Raw genomic sequence first — 20,994 nt, 5'->3', positions numbered from 1 at the left:
ACACCCTGACTTTCCTCCCTGTCCGGTTCTCCACAAGAGCCTTAAACTCTTGAAACCTTTGGAATACCTCATCCTTAGTCTTCAGGAAGTAAATCCAGGTCTTCTTGGAGTGGTCATCAATGAAAGTCACATAATACTCACATCCACTCAATGAAACATGGGACATGGGATCACATACGTCAGAATGAATCAAATCAAGGATACCTACAACTCTGCTGTCACTGCTTGGGAAAGATGTCTTGGTGTACTTTCCCAAAGCACACCCCTTGCACACATCATGATGCTCTGTGCTAAAGTAACACAAACCTGTAAACATCTCCCTGAACATCCTAAAAGCTCAAACGTGTCATAGCCCACACAACTCACTGCTATTGGTCTATGCCACCATAGCTTTAAGAGGTTGAAACATAAGTTTGTATAATCTCCCACTACGAGCTCCAATCACACGAGCATACTCGATACTGGATCCTCTGGGATATATCAACGCTTGTCCCTTTTGGAACAGTACCTCAAACCCCTTGTCCTCCAAGCTAGAGATTGGTATCAAACTCTTCTTTAATCCCAGAACATAAATAACATCTGTCACCTTTAGAGGAGGTAATGACTCCCTTTGAAATGAAACTGTCCCCACTCCTGCCGCTTTGACTTTGGAGTTGTCTCCAAGCACAACCTCCAAGTCTACATCATCCTCTAAAAGTCTTGCGAAGTGCTCTCTCACTTCGGTGATATGGTTAGGATGCTCCACTGTCAATGAACCATGCACGGGAAGGTGTAACATGAGTGGCTAAACTCACCACCAATGCAAACTCTAAATCAAATGTCGTTGCAAAATTATCCACCTTAGCTGAAGCTGTAACTCCCTGTTTCTTCTTACCCTTCTTGTTCAGACACTGTACAACATAGTGACCCATCTTCCCACAAGCAAAGCATTTCACTTTGCTCATGTCCTCCTTAGCCTTCTGCTTCCCCTTCTCCTGTTGCTCCACTAGAAGACCCCTTCTTGACCTTCTTCTTCTTGCCCTTTGCTGCAATAGCAACATTTTCCTCTTCACCTCCCCCACCACTCTTGCTGCCCTCTTTTGCACTTCTCCTGGTCTCCCTTTGGATGAAATCATCCCACATCCTCCTCCAACCAGGAAAATGCTCTCTGGCCACCAAGCCATGGATAAAACCATCCCATTTCTTGGTGAACCCATCTAAGGCTACCCCAACCAAGTGTTCATCTAGAATAGCCTCTCCAATGGCAGCTAACTCATACTTCACTTGTGAGATCTTGGTGAGTTAAGAGGTCACACCGTCGGTCTTCAGCTTTTGTCTTAACACCATCTTGTTGTTCTCATTAGAAGTCTGGTGTAAAGAGACCAAGGACTCCCACATCTGATAGGCATATCTCATTCCGGATATGTGAGGGAATAAATGGTCCTTGATGGCATCTAGAAGGATCCTGTTTGCCTTTACATTCTTCTTGTTGAACTCCACCCACTGAGCTGGATCAGTGGGTGCTTGCACAACTGCTTCAACAACATCCTACACTTCAACTTCCTCCAGTAAAAGCATGATTCTCTCCTTCCATGGGCTAAAATTTTCAGACCCTGCCAGTCTGTCCTCTACTTTGAATCCTGTTGCCATGACCCCACAACCAACAATTTGGAGCAAATCTGTGAGCTAAAACCTTCCGTGCTCTAAACTGCTGAAGTCTTTGGGTTTCTGACAGTTTCAAAAAGTTTTGGTTCACTATTAGCAGAATTTAATGCTTGCTGCCCTCTTTATCAGCTGTATGAAATTTGAGATCTGAGCTTTCAACTTAACTCCGCTACTTTGTAGAAAATTAATGACCTGCCCCCTTGACCCCGTTTACAATTTTGCATGTGTTTATTTATGACCAACCCACATGTTCTGTCAAGCTGATATAAAATTCAGAATGCATTAATTGCAAACATAAAGGTTGCTTCTACTCTTTTTAACTTTCCTAATAGCTGATAATTAATGCAAAATTTAATGCAAGCATTCAACACATAAGAGACACTTATTTTTGGTCAAATTGACCCTGGAAAAACCCCACAGCCTCTTGGGCAAAATTAGTCTTCAAAAGAGGATTTTATTGCTCGAGAAATTGTAAGCAAGTACATAAAATACACAATGCTTATCTCCCTTTTGCTGTAGCATAAAATGCACACATTCTGGAAATTTGTGCTCACTGATAATTCAGATTTTACACATAAATTTGTGCCCAGAAATTTAGCACTTCTTCTCTTCCCAACTCCTCGAAATCTGTGCCCAGAATCTGCCTAGAAAACAGTGCTCAGATGTGTGTCGAATTTTGTACTCGAAGCTTTTCGTGCCAGAAAACAACATGAATCTTCCTTGATTTTCGTTGCATGTAGTAACCCGAATCCCGCAATTTGTGCCTCGAATTTCGACCCAGAACATTGCTGAATCTTCCTCGAAACTCGTATCTAGATGCCTTGAATTTTGTGCTGTTGTCCTAAAAGATCGTGCTACCTCCCTTGAAATTTGTTCTGCCAATACTGTCCTCTCCTTGGGATTCGAGCCCTTCTCTCACCGCTGCAGTCTCTCCTCTCCTTGAAGTTTTCTCCTCTCTTCTTTTCTCCTCATGCTCTCTCAAGTGTGAAGTGAAGATTGAGTTTCCCTTTTCCTTTTTTGTCTCTTGGGAAAAGATTGAATCTCTAAGATTGAATCCAATCGCTGAGATTTCATCCTCAAATCTCAAGATGTGTGGTTGAGATCATTTCTCTCAAATGACCCTCCTCATACATTGGCCCCATCACTTAAAAGTCTCGTAGTACCTTTTCTTAACTTGTGAACCTTTTTAATTTCTCTCATGAAGTTATTTTTCTCCTCACTTTAATATTAGAAAAGTACACTTAGTATTTTTAATATAAAGCCACTTTATAGAGTACAAGTGACTTTAATATTAGAAAAAATACATGATACAACACTTCTAAGTACCTTTTCTCACTATGACATTAATATAACTCATAAATGTCATCAAGACCAAAGCCATTAATGTGCTTAGTAGGCTAAAAGGGATACAAACCTAGTAACACCTCTCCTTGGTACTATTTTCAACATCAATGTCTAATTGAGGCTAGGACGAGTTACAAGAGTCAGTTTGACTCAGTTAACTAATAAATCACAAGTCTGACTTCTAAAATTAACTTGCTAGATTTAGTTGAGCTAATTGCATAAAAGGAGGTCGAAAAGCACAATTGTAATATTATTGTTGTGCGCGAGTTTTGTGTATGAGCTGGTTGTGAGAAGAGCGCACCTAGGAGCAACCTATACGCAGATCTTTGGCAAAGAATTTCCTTGTAGAAGTGCGCTAGGATTTAGGAGGAATTCCTAAATAATAGGGGTTATCCAGCGCTAGGAAATAGGGTCTTGAACAACACATGGAAATAGGGAGAAAAGCTTGAGTCTTGCGGGGAGGTTGCTAGCTTAGTCCAAGTAGTGAGATAAGTTGTATTTGCTGTTGAAACAATTGCCTTGTAAACAGATCAGATTGCTCTATTTTCTGTGAATAAAATTCTACAACTAGTAGAGGGTTTTCCCAGTTGGGTTCCCTAGAAAATATTGTGTTATTGTTTTGTGTGATTGTGTTTTTAATTCTGTGTTTATTTCGCTGCAAATTTTTAGTAGAGAAATTCTGGGACTTGTAGAATTGAACCTAGTTTCACTTGGTTCATCAAGTAGCTTCAGAATTTCAAGGAAATTCTACATGGTATTAGATGAAGGAACAACATAAAGACCAACACACAATGATCAGGTTTTGGAGAATAGAGATCCGATTTGTGAAGAGTAGTTCCTTGGACAGGGAGGATGGTGTACCAAGGATTGAGAGCTGACCATTGTTTAGAGGGAGCCTCTAACTTTGTCTCTTGGAAAGGGAGGATCATGATAGTATCAGAGGATAATGGGGAAGGAGAGTTTGTCAAGAATGCTATACCTCCACCTCAAGATCCCCAACAGTTGGCCTAACATACTAAGAATGATGTCAAGGCTAGGAGGATTATTCTAGAAGGGGTGAAAGATCATATAGTTCCTCAGATCCTTGAGAAGAAGTCATCTTTTTAGATGCTCGAAGCTATTTTAGATCTATATCAAAGTTCCAGTGATACTAGGAAGCTTGCTCTTAAGGAAAAGCTAAGGAGTATACGGATGAGACTAGGAGAGCCCATCGTCAGATATCTTACGATGTTCACTCAGGTTCGAGATGAGTTAGGTTGTGTGGGTGTCACTATACCTAAGCATGACCTTGTTAGGTTTGCCTTACTGGGACTTCACAAGTCTTGGTATGGGTTCCAGGATACTGTTAGTGGAAAAGATAACTTTTCTAGTTGGGAAAGGTTATGGATTAATTGCGTTGAGGAGGAGATCCAGAGAGGAACCTGAAATGGTAGATCAACAAAGACCGAGGATGAGGACAATTTTGCTCTTGCAGGTAAGGCCAAGGGCAAGAAAGGCAAAGGGAATGCCGAGTCTATTGAGAAGGGCGAGAAGAAGGATCTGAGTAAGATCAAGTGCTTCCATTGCCATGAGTTTGGGCACTATGCTACTACGTGTCCAAATTGGAATAAGAGGTCGAGTAAGAATCATACGACTGCATCAGCTGAGCTAGATGGGCTTGCTTCTTAGTTTGAGAAAGACTTCTCATTGATAGCTTGCATGGCAAGCTTAGTAGGGAGCAATGCGTGGTATATTGATTCTGGAGCCTCTTTCCACATGATCGGGAACAAGGAGTATTTCAGCCAGTTGAAGGAGCAGAACATGCAGTTTCAAATCGAGCTAGGAGATGATAACAAGTACACATCTAGGGGAGTTGGTACTATTAGCGAGGGAGTTCGGGAGCCCTCTTCATCTTAGAGATCTCCTCAATGCTCCAACGCTGAAGAAGAACCTTGTTTTAGTAGCTACCCTTGAGGACAAGGGATATGATGTCATCTTCAGCAGAGGTAAGGTGTACCTCAAGCACTTAGCTTCTGGAGCAGTGAAGCAGATAGGTGTGAGGGTGAAGAACCTTTACAGGTTGTAGGTTGAGACATGTGCAACCTTGAGCAGCAAGGTAGGTGGTGAGTAGAGTAGAGATGTTGGAGAACTTTGGCACAGGCGCATGGGACACTTGCATCATGGGGCGCTGAAGATTCTTTAGGAAATCGCCACAGGATTACCAACGTGCAATTTTGATCAACATGATGTGTGCAAGGGGTGCACACTTGGCAAGTATGACAAGACTTCTTTTCAGGGCCAAGACAACAAAGCCAAACGGATTTTGGAGCTGGTGCATTCAGATGTATGCGGGCCCTTCTCTTCTTTGTCTCTTATGAGACACAGGTATTATGTTACTTTCATTGATAATTTTTCTTAGAAAACTTGGGTATTTTTCATGAAGAAGAAAGACGAGGTCTTACCCAAGTTCATGGAGTTTAAGGCCTTGGTAGAAAACTAGACCGGGAAAATGATCAAGGTAGTGAGGAGTGGCAATGGTGGAGAATATGTCTCCAATGCCTTCAAGGAGTTGTGTGCGAAGGATGGCATTAGGAGAGCGCTGTTAGCACCCCATAACCCTCAATATAATGGGGTGGCTGAGAGGAAGAACCACAATATTATTGGAGCGACCAAGGCCATGTTGCATGATCAAGGACGACCTATGTTCTTGTGGGTAGAGGCATGCAACATTGCAGTGTTCCTATAGAACAGGTGTCCACACAGGGTTCTTGGATGAGTTACAACGGAGGAGGCTTACATAGGCAAGAAGCCTGATGTTTCACACTTCCGTATCTTTGGCACAAAAGTTTACTGCCATGTGTCCAAAGATAGCAAGAAGAAGCTGGAGCCCACAACAGAGAAGGGTATTTTTGTGGGATACAATGAGATAACACATACATACAGGGTGTATACTAGGACTCAAGAAGATAGTTCTCAGGCAGGATGTGAGGTTTGAGGAGTCTAGAGCTCTTAGGGATTCCTTAGAATGAGAGCAGGTTGGAGTACCTGAGATGGAGGAGATACTCGCTCCCAAGGAGGAGCCTCAAACAAGATCACATATTGAGTCAACCAAGTGGCAAGAGGCCCGCACAATAGGATCTACAACAGGATGATGAGGAGAAGAGACCATGCAACTACTCAGTTAAAGACTCCTAGCACAGGGAGGAAGAAAGTCAAGTGGGTCGAGAAGTTGATTCAGGAGGCCCAGGAGCAGGTTGAAGATCCTAGCACCATGTTCAGGCAGAGGAAGCAACCACATAGGTACATAGGATATATGGCACTGATGACAAAGGTGGTGGACACTGAGCCTTCTAGTTACAAGGAGGCAACTTCTCAGCAGGATTGGCAGAATGTCATGGTGGAGGAATATTCCTCCATCATGAAGAACGATGTTTGGGAGATAGTGCCACGAGCCGAGGGAAAATCAGTAGTAGGCTCACATTGGGAGTACAAGGTGAAACATGGAGCAGATGGGAGTGTGGAGAAGTACAACACCAGGTTTTTGGGCAAGGGCTTCTCACAGATTTAAGGCATAGACTATGATGAGACCCTTGCCCCAGTAGCAAGGTATTCATCCATCAATACTATTCTGGCACTTGCAGCCTATGTCACAAGGTTCGTTGAACTTTAACCTTGAGGTTCAAATTTTGGTGAACCTTAAAATAATTTTGAGGTTTGGCGAACCTCATCGAACCTCATAGCGATTAACCATGTCCGTAGATCAAAACTCATAACTTCATATCACAAATCAAGCTTGTAATTTATCCTTGTAGTTTCCATGTCCGTGATAGCCTTCTTGATGTTTACTGATATTGATTTCTTACTATTTTATCCTATAATTCGTTTTATATATATATATATATATATATATATATATATACGAACCTAATGGCGAACCTCATCAAAAAATTCAAACTCAAACCAAACCTAATCATTGCGAACCTGAACTCGAACTTGAACCATGTGACATTGCTTGCGGCACAGATGAGGTGGAAGATCCACCAGATGGATGTAAAGACAACATTTCTCAACAGAGTAGTTGAGGAGGAGATTTATATGGAGCAACCAGAGGGGTTTGAGCAGTTCAATAGAGACACACATGTGTGCAGGCTGAAGAGAGCTCTTTATGGGCTCAAGTAGGCTCTGAGAGCATGGTACACTCGTATTGACAACTACCTTCGAGGATTGGGCTTCACTAAGAGTGAGGCGGATGCCAACCTGTACTACATCATGGTTGGAGGGCTTCTGCTCATTCTAGTGCTCTATGTTGACGACCTTATATTAACTGGAGCAGACAACATGATCCAAGATTGCAAGGAGGACCTTGCAAGGGAGTTTGAGATGAAGGATACGGGCTTATGCACTATTTCCTTGGCTTGGAGGTTTGGAAGGGTGATGGTGAGATCTTCATGGGACAGGGGAAGTACACTATAGAGATTCTTTGGAGATTTCATATGCAAGATTGCAAGCCCATGGCCACGCCTCTAGTCACAAACTGGAGGAAGGTGGATGTTAGTAGAGCAGAGCGAGTGGATGCTACAATATACAAGCAACTCATCGGGATGTTGGTATACTTGGTCAACACACGATCTGCTGCATTTGTTGCTCCATACTTTGTGAAGCCTTAGGAATCCTTACACCTGAGCTAGTGCTCGTATTAGTGACTGTACTCGTGATCTGCTGCCCTTGATTCTGCAACTCAACTCTAGGAGCTTTCACTGGTTGCTCACTCTAATATTCAGTTGCTGGCAACTCTCTGGGCCTTTTGTATGCCTTTTCCTCCATGAACTTAACATCCCGCCCAACTATAATCCAACTGGCCCCTGGGTTGAAGATCCTATGTGGCTTCAACGTTTCGCTATAGCCAAAGAAGTAACCTCGCTCTGTAGTCTGATCCAACTTTGAATGTGTCTCACCTGGAATGTGACAATGCGATAGACAACCAAATATCTTGAAATGACTGACATATGGCTTCTTCCTAGTAAAAGCCTCCTTGGGAGTCATCTTGGCAAGCGCTCTACATGGGACCCGATTTTGAATATAAATCGTTGTACTGCATGCCTCTGCCCATATATAGCGTGGTAGATCCTAGTCATATAGCATCGCTCGTGCTACCTTTGAATTCGATCGATTCTTCCTCTCAGCAACCCCATTCTGTTGTGGGTTGTAAGGAACAATCCACTCTCTCTTGATTCCTACCTGGTACAAAACTCTTGGAAACCCTTGCTGGTATCCTGAGTCTCCTCTGTTGTTTGACCAAAGAGTCTGGATCTTTCTGCTTGTTGCATTCTCTACTAAAGCCTTATACTCATGAAAGCGACTCAAGACCTCATCCTTGGTCTTCAAGAAATAGATCCAGGTCTTCTTAGAGAAATCATCGATAAAAGTACAAAAGTACTCATATCCTTTGAGAGATCTTGTAGACATTGACCCACATATGTTTGAATGTACAAGGTCTAGAATCCCTTGTGATCTACTGTAACTCCTAGGAAAAGGTGCCTTGACAAACTTCTTCATCACACATCCTCTACAAACATCATAATGCTTTGTGCTCACCTCTGGAACACCTGTCACTGTCTCATGAAGCAATCTAAGTGCTCCATGATGAATATGGCCCATCCTCTTATGCCATAGCTCCCCCTGGTCTCTCAGACTGCTGCTGCTAACTAGTGCCTTAGGTGTGTCTAACTACAACCTGTATAACTGGCTGCTCCTCACCCCAACTGCTATAGGTGATCTCCAATCCTTGTGTTGTAACAACACTCTAGCCCCTCTAAAGAGAACATCCTACCCTTTATGTTGAAGGATTGATATGTAGATCAGGTTCATCCCCAAGCCTGGCACATGCAACACATCATGGATAGGTAATTGCTTGTTGTTGTCCCTCTGAAATAGAACAATACTTGGACTTGTTCCCCATTTGAATCTAGTACTTGATGCCCTCCTCCTTATAACTGGAGGAGTACTCGTTAACTCCTGTTATATGAAATGACGCTCCACTGTCTATGTACCAGACACCCTGTGAAGTCGAGCTAGTCAGGCAAGCGATCAATGCAAACTCCTGCTCCATCCTGCTAGAGAGCTCATCGACATTTGCTGAAGCTGCAACTTGCTTCTTGCCCTTCTTCTGCCTATGTGGGCGATCACTGACATAATGACCAAACTCGTGACAACCATAAAAATTGACCTTTGATAGGTCCTTTTTCTTGCTCTTCTCTCCTTTTGAGCTAGGTCCCTTGTTGGACCCCTTCTTTGCTTTTCCTTTCCCTGCGAAGCTAATGCTTTCCTGCTCCTTCTCAACCTTCGATGCCTTGTCACGACTGTCGGTGCCCTCTACTAAGCTGAGCCTAAGCTCCTCCTAAGTAAAGTCACTCCATAGGTGATCCAAATCTGGAAGCTTGTCTTGTCTTGAAATCACCTGGACGAACATCCACATTCCCTAGAGAACCCATGATATACGCACTAGCTTGTTATCACTCAACTTCTCTCTAACTCCAGCAAGTTCATCCCCGATAGATTGAACTTTGTTGAGATATGAAGTGACTTCTTCTCCCTTATTTTGCGTGATGGCCCTCAACTTCTCTTTGAGGATCAGTTTACTATTCTCTGAAGGATATTGGTACAATTTCATGATGGCATCCCACATTTTCTTCGCTATCCCTTTCTCAGCGAGATGTGGAACAATATGATCCCTGACTCCATCAAGAATCATCCTCTTTGCTTTGGCATCTTCCCTCCTGTACTCATCCAACCGGATGGGATTTGTTGGTACAACAACATGTTGAAGAAAGTGTAACTAGGTTCGATCTTCATAAATGTAATTTTGATCTTTGTACTTTATAAAAATGAGTTTCTTGCTCATTGAATAGGTAAAGCACATGTTTAAGTGCTTCTAGAAAGTCAAAGAGTCAATGCCATGTATGAAGCTCTTCTTGAGCATGAGAAAAATATATATATGAGTCTCCAATAGCCCTCCAAAGACAAGCACAATCCTCTTGAAGAAGTCGACCAACAAATGAATTAAATATAAATCATGTCGGCTTGCATTAATGGACACAAGTCTTCACACTGTCTTGTCAGCTCAATATGGAGGACGAATTACTATATATACCCAGCTAGGGTCTGCGCAAAACAGAGACACAGAACTCAGATTTGTTTGCGATTTTCGGATTTTGTCATAGGATAATTTTCGGATGGTTACATGGGTCTACAATCCGCACTACAGGAGGACACAACTTCGGAGGTCTCTGAAACTTCGTAGGCACAGTTACAGTCTCGGTGTAATGATAATCTCAGTACAAGAAAGAACACAGTCACTATCTCATAGTCTTGGCATAATTATAAGAAGGATCTCAATACTCTGTCTCGACATATATACTATAAACACAGTCACAGTAATCACTGTCTCACAGTCTTGGTGTATTCATGATGAAGAGGATCTCAATGATCATACAGTCTCGGCATACCTTCTAGATACAATCATGATCCCAGTCACAATCATGGTCTTGGTGGTAGTGCAACAAGGTGCAATAATGATGTAACAGTAATGATGGTGCTGTAGAGATGATTTCAGTGAGAAGGTTGCAATGATCTAAGTGATGATGGAACAATGATGAAGCAACAGTGATGATGATCTCAACAACAACGAAGAAGAGGATTGGTGTCTTGGTCTTGGAGTGGCATCATAAGTCAAGGGTCATGGTCTTGGTATTCGTCAATTGGAATCTCTATAAGAAGAATTTTGTGCGATTTTTCCTCTCCAAGAGGGAGAGGTTTTGGCCTTGGCAGAAAGCCAAAAATCTTGTGTTCTTGTCTCTTTGTTTTGGTAGCTATTTGATGAACTAAGAAGACACACTCTAATAATAATAACAAGTGAAGATTGTGCTAAGAAGTAAAGTTAAATAACTCACAAATAGTTATCATGAGAAGAAGAATCTCATTATCTACATTGCCCTAGATTCTTCAGCACAATAGTGGCTGTAACAAACTCCTTCAGGCCAAATTCGTCCAACATGAACAACATCTTGGCCTTCCATACGTCAAAATGTGAGGCTCCATCTAACCTGTCCTGATCTCTCAATCCTACTACAACCATCTTTGGAAATAATCTAGAAACTCTGCGAACTCAAATAATCTGGAGAAGTAAACTGAAGAACTCGAACTAGGTTAAACCCTAGTGTGCTTTTCTTCCTATGCCCGTGCAAATCTTGCTTCTGCCCTTAGATCCACTTTGATAACATGTGAAATTTAATCTACTGTTGCAATTGTTGGTTATTATTTTCCTTTCTTTTCAGATTATTTTTCAACTGCAAGATACTTGCGGAAAATATTCAATAAAACACAACTACAACTTCACTTGAAAATAAATAACCATAGGAATTGAGAAAATTATGCACACACACAAATAATGAGCACCGGTATTTGTGGACAAATGTCCCGGGAAAAGCCCTTAGTGGAAAACCGGTGTGCAAATGAGAGTTTTATTATTAAATTCTTCAGCAAAATTTATTACTATTGGTTGCTATAAGATGACAAACCTTCAAAAAATTCTTTTCGTCACTTCTCTTGGTCAATATCAGCTCCAAGAATCAACTTGGCCTCCTTTGAGCAATTCAACCTCCCTCTGGCTACTCGAACTGACTCACATGTGTGGCCTCTCACTGGCAAATGCGCATTGTTGAGAAATAAATCGGCCTCCCTCTGGAAATTTGACCTCCTCTGGCAAATCGATTCTCTTGTGCAAATTAATCTCTCTGACAAATTTATCTTGCTCAGACACTGCAATCTCACTGAGCAATTTGCACCACCCACCCGTTGTTGGAGAATCTCTCACTACTGGAAAATTGAGCTCTTTGTAGAAAAATCGATCTCCAACTCTCCCTAGAAATCACTATGAAGAATCTCTTCAGCAATCTTTGCTGAAACCCCTGTTGCTGATGCCCTTGTGCTGCCGCTGCACCTTTGCTATCACTGCATCTTGTGTCTCCTTCATGTTCTCCATATGCCCATCGATTTCCTCTTGTAATCTTTCGTTGATGAATTAAAAACCATGATCTAATCACAATCGATGGCTAAGATCATCTTGACGCCATCAAATGACTTTTCCGGAAGTCTATAGAGGAAAATCAATTTACCCCAATTAATACTGACTAATTAAGTTGTTTCCCTAAGTTAGGAAAATTTAATTAACTGCTTAATTAAATCTAGTTAGGTCCTTTTCTTGCGAAACCAATTCTGGGTATTGGAGAAAATGTGTTACCTAGCTTCATAGACACAATCTGAGATTAGAACACTTGTCCGAGCTACACCGACTAACATATCCTAAACTAAAAAAAGAAAAGAAAAAGAAAAAAGTAGAAAAGGTCTAACACTTGCCACATTAAACTTGGCAAGACTTGGTGACTTAGGAACGACTCGACAGTAAGACTTGAAAAACATATGCAAATATAAAAAGTCTTCAAAATATAGTAAACTCTGCGCACAAAAAATATGGTGTTTGCTAAGTGGCAAGTTTAATAGTGAGTTTGACGGTGAGTTCTCAGACGAGAGATGACTTGGACAGACTTGGCAAGACTCGTGTGTCTTGGCTGAATCAAACTACACTGAATATAAGATATAAATAAGGTTTCACGTCTCATTTCACAAGACTCACGCTACAATTTACTTCCGTTGTACACAATTTTTTTGAAGGGTGAGTTTGAGTGTTTGATGGGCAATTTGAAGGAGGTATTTTTTTTTATTGTTGGTTGACTTTCTTGATCGTGGGTTTAATTGAAGGATCTTCTTTACTGAGTTCTGATTTTATTCATTGTAGGCAGATTTTCAGGAGGATTTTCTGGTGTTGGTTGATTTCATCTGCTGGTTATACTGTGCAGTGCATTTTTTATAATAATAATAATAATAATATATCTATATATAGTATAAATTTATATGTACTTTTGCATGTATATGATAGATTGCATTTACATATATTATTTGTATAAAGCTATTATATATTATAAATGATATATATGATGTATTTTTATATATGTTGTATCCAGATATATCATATCCAAACTTATTCTCAAAATCTAAATCCTTTATCCTTATCCGTTACTTATATTTTCATTATTTTTTTTTTCTGCAGTATGTGACTATGTCTGTTCAGAATTATTTATACAAAGGAACACATTTTCTTGTGCTTTCGAGTAGGATGAAAACTTTCCTCAGCTTTAAGAGACTTATTTTTTATCTTGTCTTAAAATGTTTGTCTTCTTTTATCTTGTCTTAAAATTTGGGGTAACTGATTACATTCATTTTGCCAATACAGGCAGTTATAAAAAGACTTATGGCAGATGTTCCTTTTGGTGTACTATTGTCGGGTGGTCTGGATTCTTCATTAGTTGCTGCTGTGGCTTCACGCTATTTGGCGGGCACCGAGGTTGCTAGACAGTGGGGAGCAAAACTCCATACCTTCTGCATTGGTCTGCAGGTATATCTAATCACCCCATTGCGAAAAAATGCTTGAATAATTAATGTATTGATTTTAGTTGCATTCTTATTTTTATTTGTAAATTTTGTTGCATGTCTGAATTATATTTAGTTATCAATATTTGAACTGTGAGGAGTGGTAAATGGATGATTAAGAAAAAAACACACTGTGATATTGAATCGTTGTCAGAAGTTTAGTTGGTGGGATATAAGCTTCTTCCAAGAAATTTTACTTGTTTTTAACCCACCATTTTATATAACAATGGCTCAAGCCATTGTTTGCACCCCTGTTACTGAGGCTTTCTCAGAATTTAAATGTTCAATAGAGCTGAGAGTTGAGGCTACTGAGTTTAGCCGAAATATTTGTTTCTCTCCTAGAACGTACATTGAAAAACTAAAGTTGAATAATTTGTCTTTAATCAGGTGAAATTTTTTTAGAAAATATTGATGTATAAGGCTTAAGTTAATATAAGAACAGAACATAGGGGAAAACATTTTGTCCATGCCTTTTGCATTGGAAGCATCCAATGTGGATGATAGGATGTTGTTTCTATTGCTTGTCCAGATGCTCAATAATCTAAGCTCTCTCTGCCCATATATCTCCAAAAAGTTTTTGACAGTCATTCCTGTTGAGAAATCTAGGGCAGCTAGATAAGGTGATTTCTCTTACTTTGATAACTGCTTGTGATGTATTTTAAACTTAACTTGATTAACTTCTTCTTTCACTTATTATCTCCGAAACTTGGGTTCGGGAGGGACAGGTATAGGGATGTCACTTTTTGAAACAGAGTGCGTGGGTTCGTCGGGGGTATATATATATATATATATATTATAATTTAATAAATTATATTATATATGAATTTGTATATTTTCCAACTTTGAAGAAGAAAAATAAAATATTTATGATTTAAACTTCAAAGATTTTACACATGCACATCATTGAACAATGAACATTCAACATTCCATTGAAATTTCAAAATTTCTAGTTTGATATCAAGTGCAAATTGGAGTTTACATATTAATAAGAATCATGATCTATGTCCATTGTCATTCTACATTCAAAATTTGCCTTAAGGCATCTTCAAACATGAACAAAATTAAAATAGTGAACAGTGGCTACCTCAACCCATGTCATCAGTGTCCATGTCATCAATATCACTTAGATCTTCAATCAGCATGTTCTCCAGGTAGGAATCACTGTCATCTCGAGGCTCCTGCTCATCCATAACAACTGAAGGTAGCTCAATTAGGCCTTCTGGTTGTATCTCTTCATCCACACACAACATCCTCTGTGTATTGGTCCCATCTCTTGAAATGACCCTCCCTGTACCTAGGGTCTTTTTGAGATATGAGACGAAGTGTGCTATGAATGTACACTAAGTTATTTGCCTTCTTGAGCCCAACCTACTTCTCTTTACTATTTCTCTTTACTAAATGGATAAAGGCATAAGTACTCCAATTCCTCTCGCAAGATTAAGAACTAGCTACCTAGAATATTAGGGAAAGCCCATTAAACTAATTAAGAAATTAAAAAATAAAAGCTAAAATGAAAATTTAATACATAAATTTACTTGAGAAATAAGATGAGGAATAACTACCTCAATCGCTGCGTGTCCAAGTAATCGTATAGCAAATTGCTGCAACTTAGGAGCATCAACACCATGAAGCCACCACCAATCAATTGGATCCTTCCCCTTGCGTCTATCGGCCAAAGCTGCATGTGAACCAAAAACACCTCGTCCACGTGAAAATTGGGCAAATTGAGATTGTAATTCAGAGGCTTCTTCTGTACAACCATAAGTTCTCTTGACAGCGATCAAGAAGCCTTTGAACACCTCTCTATCTTGGGAAGGAGGCCTCCTTCCTATTGTGGGATCATACCATTTTGGATTAACTACATAGGCTGCCATAGGATGAGGGGTGTTCAATTTATTCCACTGCCCATGTATAAATTCTTTCAGTTGTGGCCATAAAGTAGGATCCTTCCTATCTGTGATGGTTTGGATCCTCTCACACATGGAGTCCATGTTCTCATAAATCTCACCTAAACTTGGACCATTTGTATTTGCATAACAGATCATATCACATCGGTTCTATAAATTCCACAACAAATTTGGAATCAACCCAAAAATGATCATCCGAAATCAACCTCTTCACCTCCAAAGCTACATTTGAGGTAGATAACTTCCACTGATCCCACATGTCACTGACCACTGTGGCAGAGAAAGCCTCCTTCATCTCCACAAGCCACCTAAGTAAAATGTAATAAGATGCAAATTTGGTATTTGTAAGTTTAAGAAGCTCCATTTTGGCATGCTTGCGATAAATGGCTTGTGATTGATGATGGTTGCATATAAACATTTGAATTTTACGGCCATTTTCAATTATTGCTCGGATCCATTCAATTTTCCTAATGTCCTTCAATGCATTATTCAAAGAATGCACTACACATGGTGTCCAAAAAATATGCCTAGGTACATCAAAGACAAAATTTAAATATTATTAAATCAAAATGTTTATTGTTAAAAATTAGAAAACAAATCAAACTTGTAATCAAAATAAAAAAATAAAAAAATGTAATTCATGTAATTTAAATATAAAATAAATCAAACTTGAAAGTTGAAACTTGTCACTTACCTGTACTCTTTCTGAACCATTGCCCCTGCTGCTTTGCACACTGGAGCTGCATCAGTAATAACTTGAAGAACATTGGATGGCCCCACCTTTGCAATGGCATCACATAATTGGTCTTTTAAGAACATAGTGTTCTTTTCTTGACCAAAACAATCAATGGCCCTAAGAAAATAAGGACTAGATAGGGAAGAGACAATGATGTTTATCAATGGACGATTCTTACAATCAATCCATCCATCCATGAAAAATGAGCATCCATCTACACTCCAAGATGCCTTCAAGAGTGCCATTGTCTTATCAAGACGAGCTTTCTCCTTGTCCACCAACACAGTTCGAAGCTTCTCAAAAGCAATCACTTTATATCCTGGAGGTCCATCATTAATATCACGAACCATTTGCTCAAAATAGGGTGAACGAGCTGCATTGAAGGGAATGCCATATGCAAGAAAAAATATTGCTATTGCATGTCATAAAGGCCACCAACTTTAGGCTTCTTGTGTGCATGACTGGTAGTGATTTTTGATGCTCTAGATGGCACATGTTCATCACCAAATTGAACTTCATCCTCAGATGACAGTTCTTCCTCATTGGAGTCATCATCTTCCTCAACATTACGACATGGCTTGGAGATTGACTTGCCTGCCTTACCGTCAACCCTTTGTTGCTCTCTTTGTGCACTAGGGAGTCTAGTGGGATCATTTGGGTCTCCAGTGCAAGCATCAACACCCTTCCTTGGTATAAAATGAGCTTTAACTCTGATATAGCTCCCTTTCCATTCAAACTTACATAAATTGCATTTTATTGTTGTTGTACCCCCAACACACTTTGGAGGTTTTTGCCTATCCACATATTTCCAAAGTGGATATTGTGGATTTGATGAAGACATTCTTGATTTTGGAAATTAACCAAATGGCCAACCTTGAAAGCAAAGACTTTAGAAAATTTAAAAATGTGAAGACGAAAAGTGAAAATCAAAGAAATAAAGAAAGAAAAGAGAACATACTTTTATAATTTATTTCAAGCAGAAATTAAGTACATTGAACATTTTTGAATATTTATATGTTGAGCTGTGAGTATGGTCGTAAAATTAAAAAGACAGAGGACCGACCCCTCTCCTTGAGAATGCAGCTCAATGGCTCATCTTTGTACAATGTAACCATTTCCAGAGCAAAATAACCCCCTGCTGCCCAACACCAAAACTACTAGTTTTTATTATTTAATTTTCTATTTGGGTTTCTAGGGAAAATAATAAATATCTGTTGTTATGGCATGTGACTGGTCACCAATTTGAACATTGCTAAGGCCACATTAAGTTTACTGTTTGAACTTTGAAGTTTTGAGAGATTTGTTCATTTCATGGGAGATCTTTATATTTGCACTTCTTCTCAATGAATGAATTTTTTAATGCTACCCATGTAAAAGAATTGGTAATTATTGTTGGCTGGCACTGCTCATTTAGAGGTATACTCACAGTTAAAAAAAATTCAATTCCTTAGCGGCTTGTTTACAATAGGTAACGTAAATGGTAACAACAACCAGATAAAATAAAAAATATTAAAAGACTTTGCATACAGGCAAAAAAATTGAGGCATGAGTTTTTTCAATTTTGAAGACAGGCTCTTAGAGTGTACAATCTTCCTATTTAATTGTGGAAGTCAGGAAGAAAAATCGTGGAAGTCTTGACAACCATGAGGTTTGGTTGGCATCTGAAAGAACTAGAAGAAAAATTGTGGAAGTCTGGAACTGGTTTATGAAAATAAGAAAATGTGGACAATTATATCAATATGTGTTGTTACTTGTTAGTTTGTTACTAACAACAGATTGTCAAAATGCTCAAAAACAAATACTTGCGGTCCTACTGTATCGCTGCACCCAAACACCTCGCCACTGTCTGTTGACCAGTCACGTCTCTTGTGTTGCTGTTTGGACTCTTCACCTGTCACCTGTGTGAAAATGGACGCTGTCACCTGTGCTCACAACTGCGAAAATGGACACTGTGCTGACTGTTGCGAAAATGGATGCCGTGGGTTTGTGACCTGTGCTCACTGCTGCGGAAATGGATGTCGCTAATGCTTGCAAATCGAGTTGCAATTTGAGCAGGGAGCTAGTTCTTGCCGCCAATGAAAAAGAACCAAATGTCTTGCCGCCAATGAATAAAGGGTCAAACTGACATTCGATTATGGTTCTGCAATTTTTAATTAAATATTTTTTTTTTGCTCCCCGTGCCTTCAACGAACCCGCCAAGCACCCTTTTTCGGGGTTCTCCATACTCGATGCATGAAAAGAACCCGTTTTATGTTTGCGAAGTCTCGGGTTCTTACAATAACCATGTTCTTCTCAGAGGTACCCGTTCCAACACCCAGAATGTGGGGACGGGAACCTGGGACGGGTACGAGAACCCCACCCCTGGGTTCGGGAACCTGTGCAACATAACTTCTTAGTATTATGTTCTTATCATCAAACGACTAGCAAAACATAAAGAACAATGAAACAAGAGGACACAAGATATAGGCGATTAGCCAAAGCCAAAACCTCTCCACTTGAGAGGAAAACCTACAAGAACTCTTCTCTTCTTATAGAACTTCAAATGACGAATTCCAAGACCTATGACCCTTGACCAAGAACTCTCCAAGAGCAAGTCAAACTTATCCTTTGAAGAACCTTCCTGTAGCAAAGTCAACCCAAGTCAATCCAGCTTCAGAACTGCGGTAATTCTCTGCTTCGACCTCAACTTCGGACCTGCTATTGGGACTGTAATTTTCGGCTACGACAGAAACCTCAATTTCTACACGTGTGGAAGAATAAGGTATTTTTACCCTCTTTTTCTCATTTGCTTGGGATGGCTTCTTCTCCTAGGAATCTCGACTTGCAATGGAGACTTATTTAGAGGCAAATCTCGGCTTCCTTGTATGACTGCAATTCAATACTTCTGCAGCAGAAAGTAGCCCTAAATATTCAACACATGTGAGGTGTATAGCCCAAAAAAAATGTTAAAAAACTTTGTTTACTTCTTCCTTAAATTCCTTTTCCCTTTGCTAGGTATCCTTCACTCTTCCTGTCCTTCTACAAACTTGATTGATGTCTCCTGCAAATGATGTCGAGTCCTCTATATATAGTCTTCTTGTTGCATCTTGTAGGCCAACTTGTCACTGTGCTTGGGCCGACTTGTCTCTTATGAAGGCCAACTTGTTGCTTGCAAATTGACTAGGTCTTGGAGGGTCTTTCACTCTAAAATGAATTTTTCTTTACAATATGTGACATGCCCAAGAGGGTCTTCCATACATGACAATGACTCAATTGACTTGTAGACTCAATGACAAGCCCTAAAAGCACTCAATGGGTGGTTGACCTATAAAAATAAATTTCGCTCGAGCATGAGACCCATGTCTCAAGAATGACAATAATAAATTTATTTTTCTCTTTCCATTAAATACATAAAATCATGATTACATGTGTCATTATGAAGACCGAACCGAGTTACATATTTCAATAGTCCCTTTTAACTAGGGAGGTATTCATAAGCCATTCAAGGTACTTAGACATTCTCAAACTGAAAATTTTTCATAAGAAGATGGTAAGCCATCTCATAAGCTACTTCCTTAGCTTATGCCAGAGTATCTCATCATACCAACCAACATTGTCACATAGCAAGGCCTTGACTAACAACTCTATCTCTCCACAAAATTAGAGCACAATGCTGGCGAGACCAATGACTGATAGACACCATCATCATTGTCTCTCAAGGCACATACCCCACCCGGGTGTTCATAGGGTATGTCCTTTTAGGACAATTTCTATCTTGGAATAACACATTCTCAAGGAATTTCCTCTTCGACTACTCTTACATCTTGGATGCCCTACCACATCCTCAAAGAGTATCAAAGTCAATCTCAGATGCTTACCCAATCCTCCATTCTTTCTTCATATGAAGACAAGAATGATGTGTCTATCTCTCCCTCTTAACTAGGGAAGATATACTCATTCCTATAAAAGGAATATACCCAAGCTCCCTCTTATCCAGGGACTTGTCCAAGCTCCCTCTTAACTAGGGACTTGTTTCCAACAACAACTCTTTGCTCTTTGGTGGAGATCATGGTACCTTTAGCTGCTTGTAGAGCTCCTCTTTTTGATGTCACGAATTTCATCTTCATCTTTTAGGTTTTTCTTCGTAGGGCATCAACCATCCATCACTTTCCTTCATGAACCATGTAAGTCATGTCATCTTTCTCTTCATCGGAAAGTGATCTTCTAGTCCACATCTGGCTTTTTCTTCATCCAACTACGTTTTCCAAGTCATGTTACTTTCAGGATCTTCCATCCATTCTCGGTTATAGGTAACATCTACAACTCTCTTTCGGTAGCCCTTTTTCAACCCAACCAAATGTTGTTTAAAAATAAAAATGAACATCAAATCAAAATTTACCTTTTATGATGGCCTTTCATCATGACATTTGTTTGCCATATCAACATCCTACACATTCATAAACACATCTCCAAGACATTTAATGTCAAGGGTCTCCTTTTACAGACTTTATCAGAGTCTTCATACCTTCTCCATGGAGATGTCCTAGCCAATTATTTTAGTCATCAGATGTTGATCACTTTCTCTTATCTCATGTGACCACAGTTTCTTTTTTGACGAACTCCTCTTCCTTTCTTCACATATTGCTCCCCAGGAACTTCTATACATAGTTTCGTTACCTTTGTCAACCACCTCATATTCCATATGAGGACATATTATGTTGATTTTATTTGTCAATATGTAAACTAGTTCAAGGTATATGCCTTCCTACATCTTTCCAAAGGAAGATATCCTTCGTCTTTGATCATGCTCATAAGATAGAGCATTCACCCATGCTATCTGCAACTATATGATGGCATGAC

At 39.8% G+C, this 20,994-nt stretch overlaps 1 protein-coding gene across 1 annotated transcript in view; it reads left to right on the top strand.

Moving 5' to 3' along the window:
• Window positions 1-20,994, top strand: part of LOC149258392 (asparagine synthetase [glutamine-hydrolyzing] 2-like) — a 300,044-nt gene that overhangs the window by 78,833 nt on the left and 200,217 nt on the right. The window contains exon 7 of the mRNA XM_089415256.1: window positions 13,316-13,477. Coding sequence (XP_089271382.1) covers window positions 13,316-13,477 — 162 coding nt within the window. The remainder of the gene's footprint in view (window positions 1-13,315; window positions 13,478-20,994) is intronic.

The sequence above is a fragment of the Pinus tabuliformis genome, chromosome 6 (assembly GCF_031772625.1).
Source record: "Pinus tabuliformis cultivar Carrire ecotype Pingquan chromosome 6, CPIR1, whole genome shotgun sequence".
NCBI classification, from domain to species: Eukaryota; Viridiplantae; Streptophyta; class Pinopsida; order Pinales; family Pinaceae; genus Pinus; species Pinus tabuliformis.
Note: the sequence above shows the minus strand (reverse complement) of the source record. Positions and strands in the feature narration are given on the sequence as shown.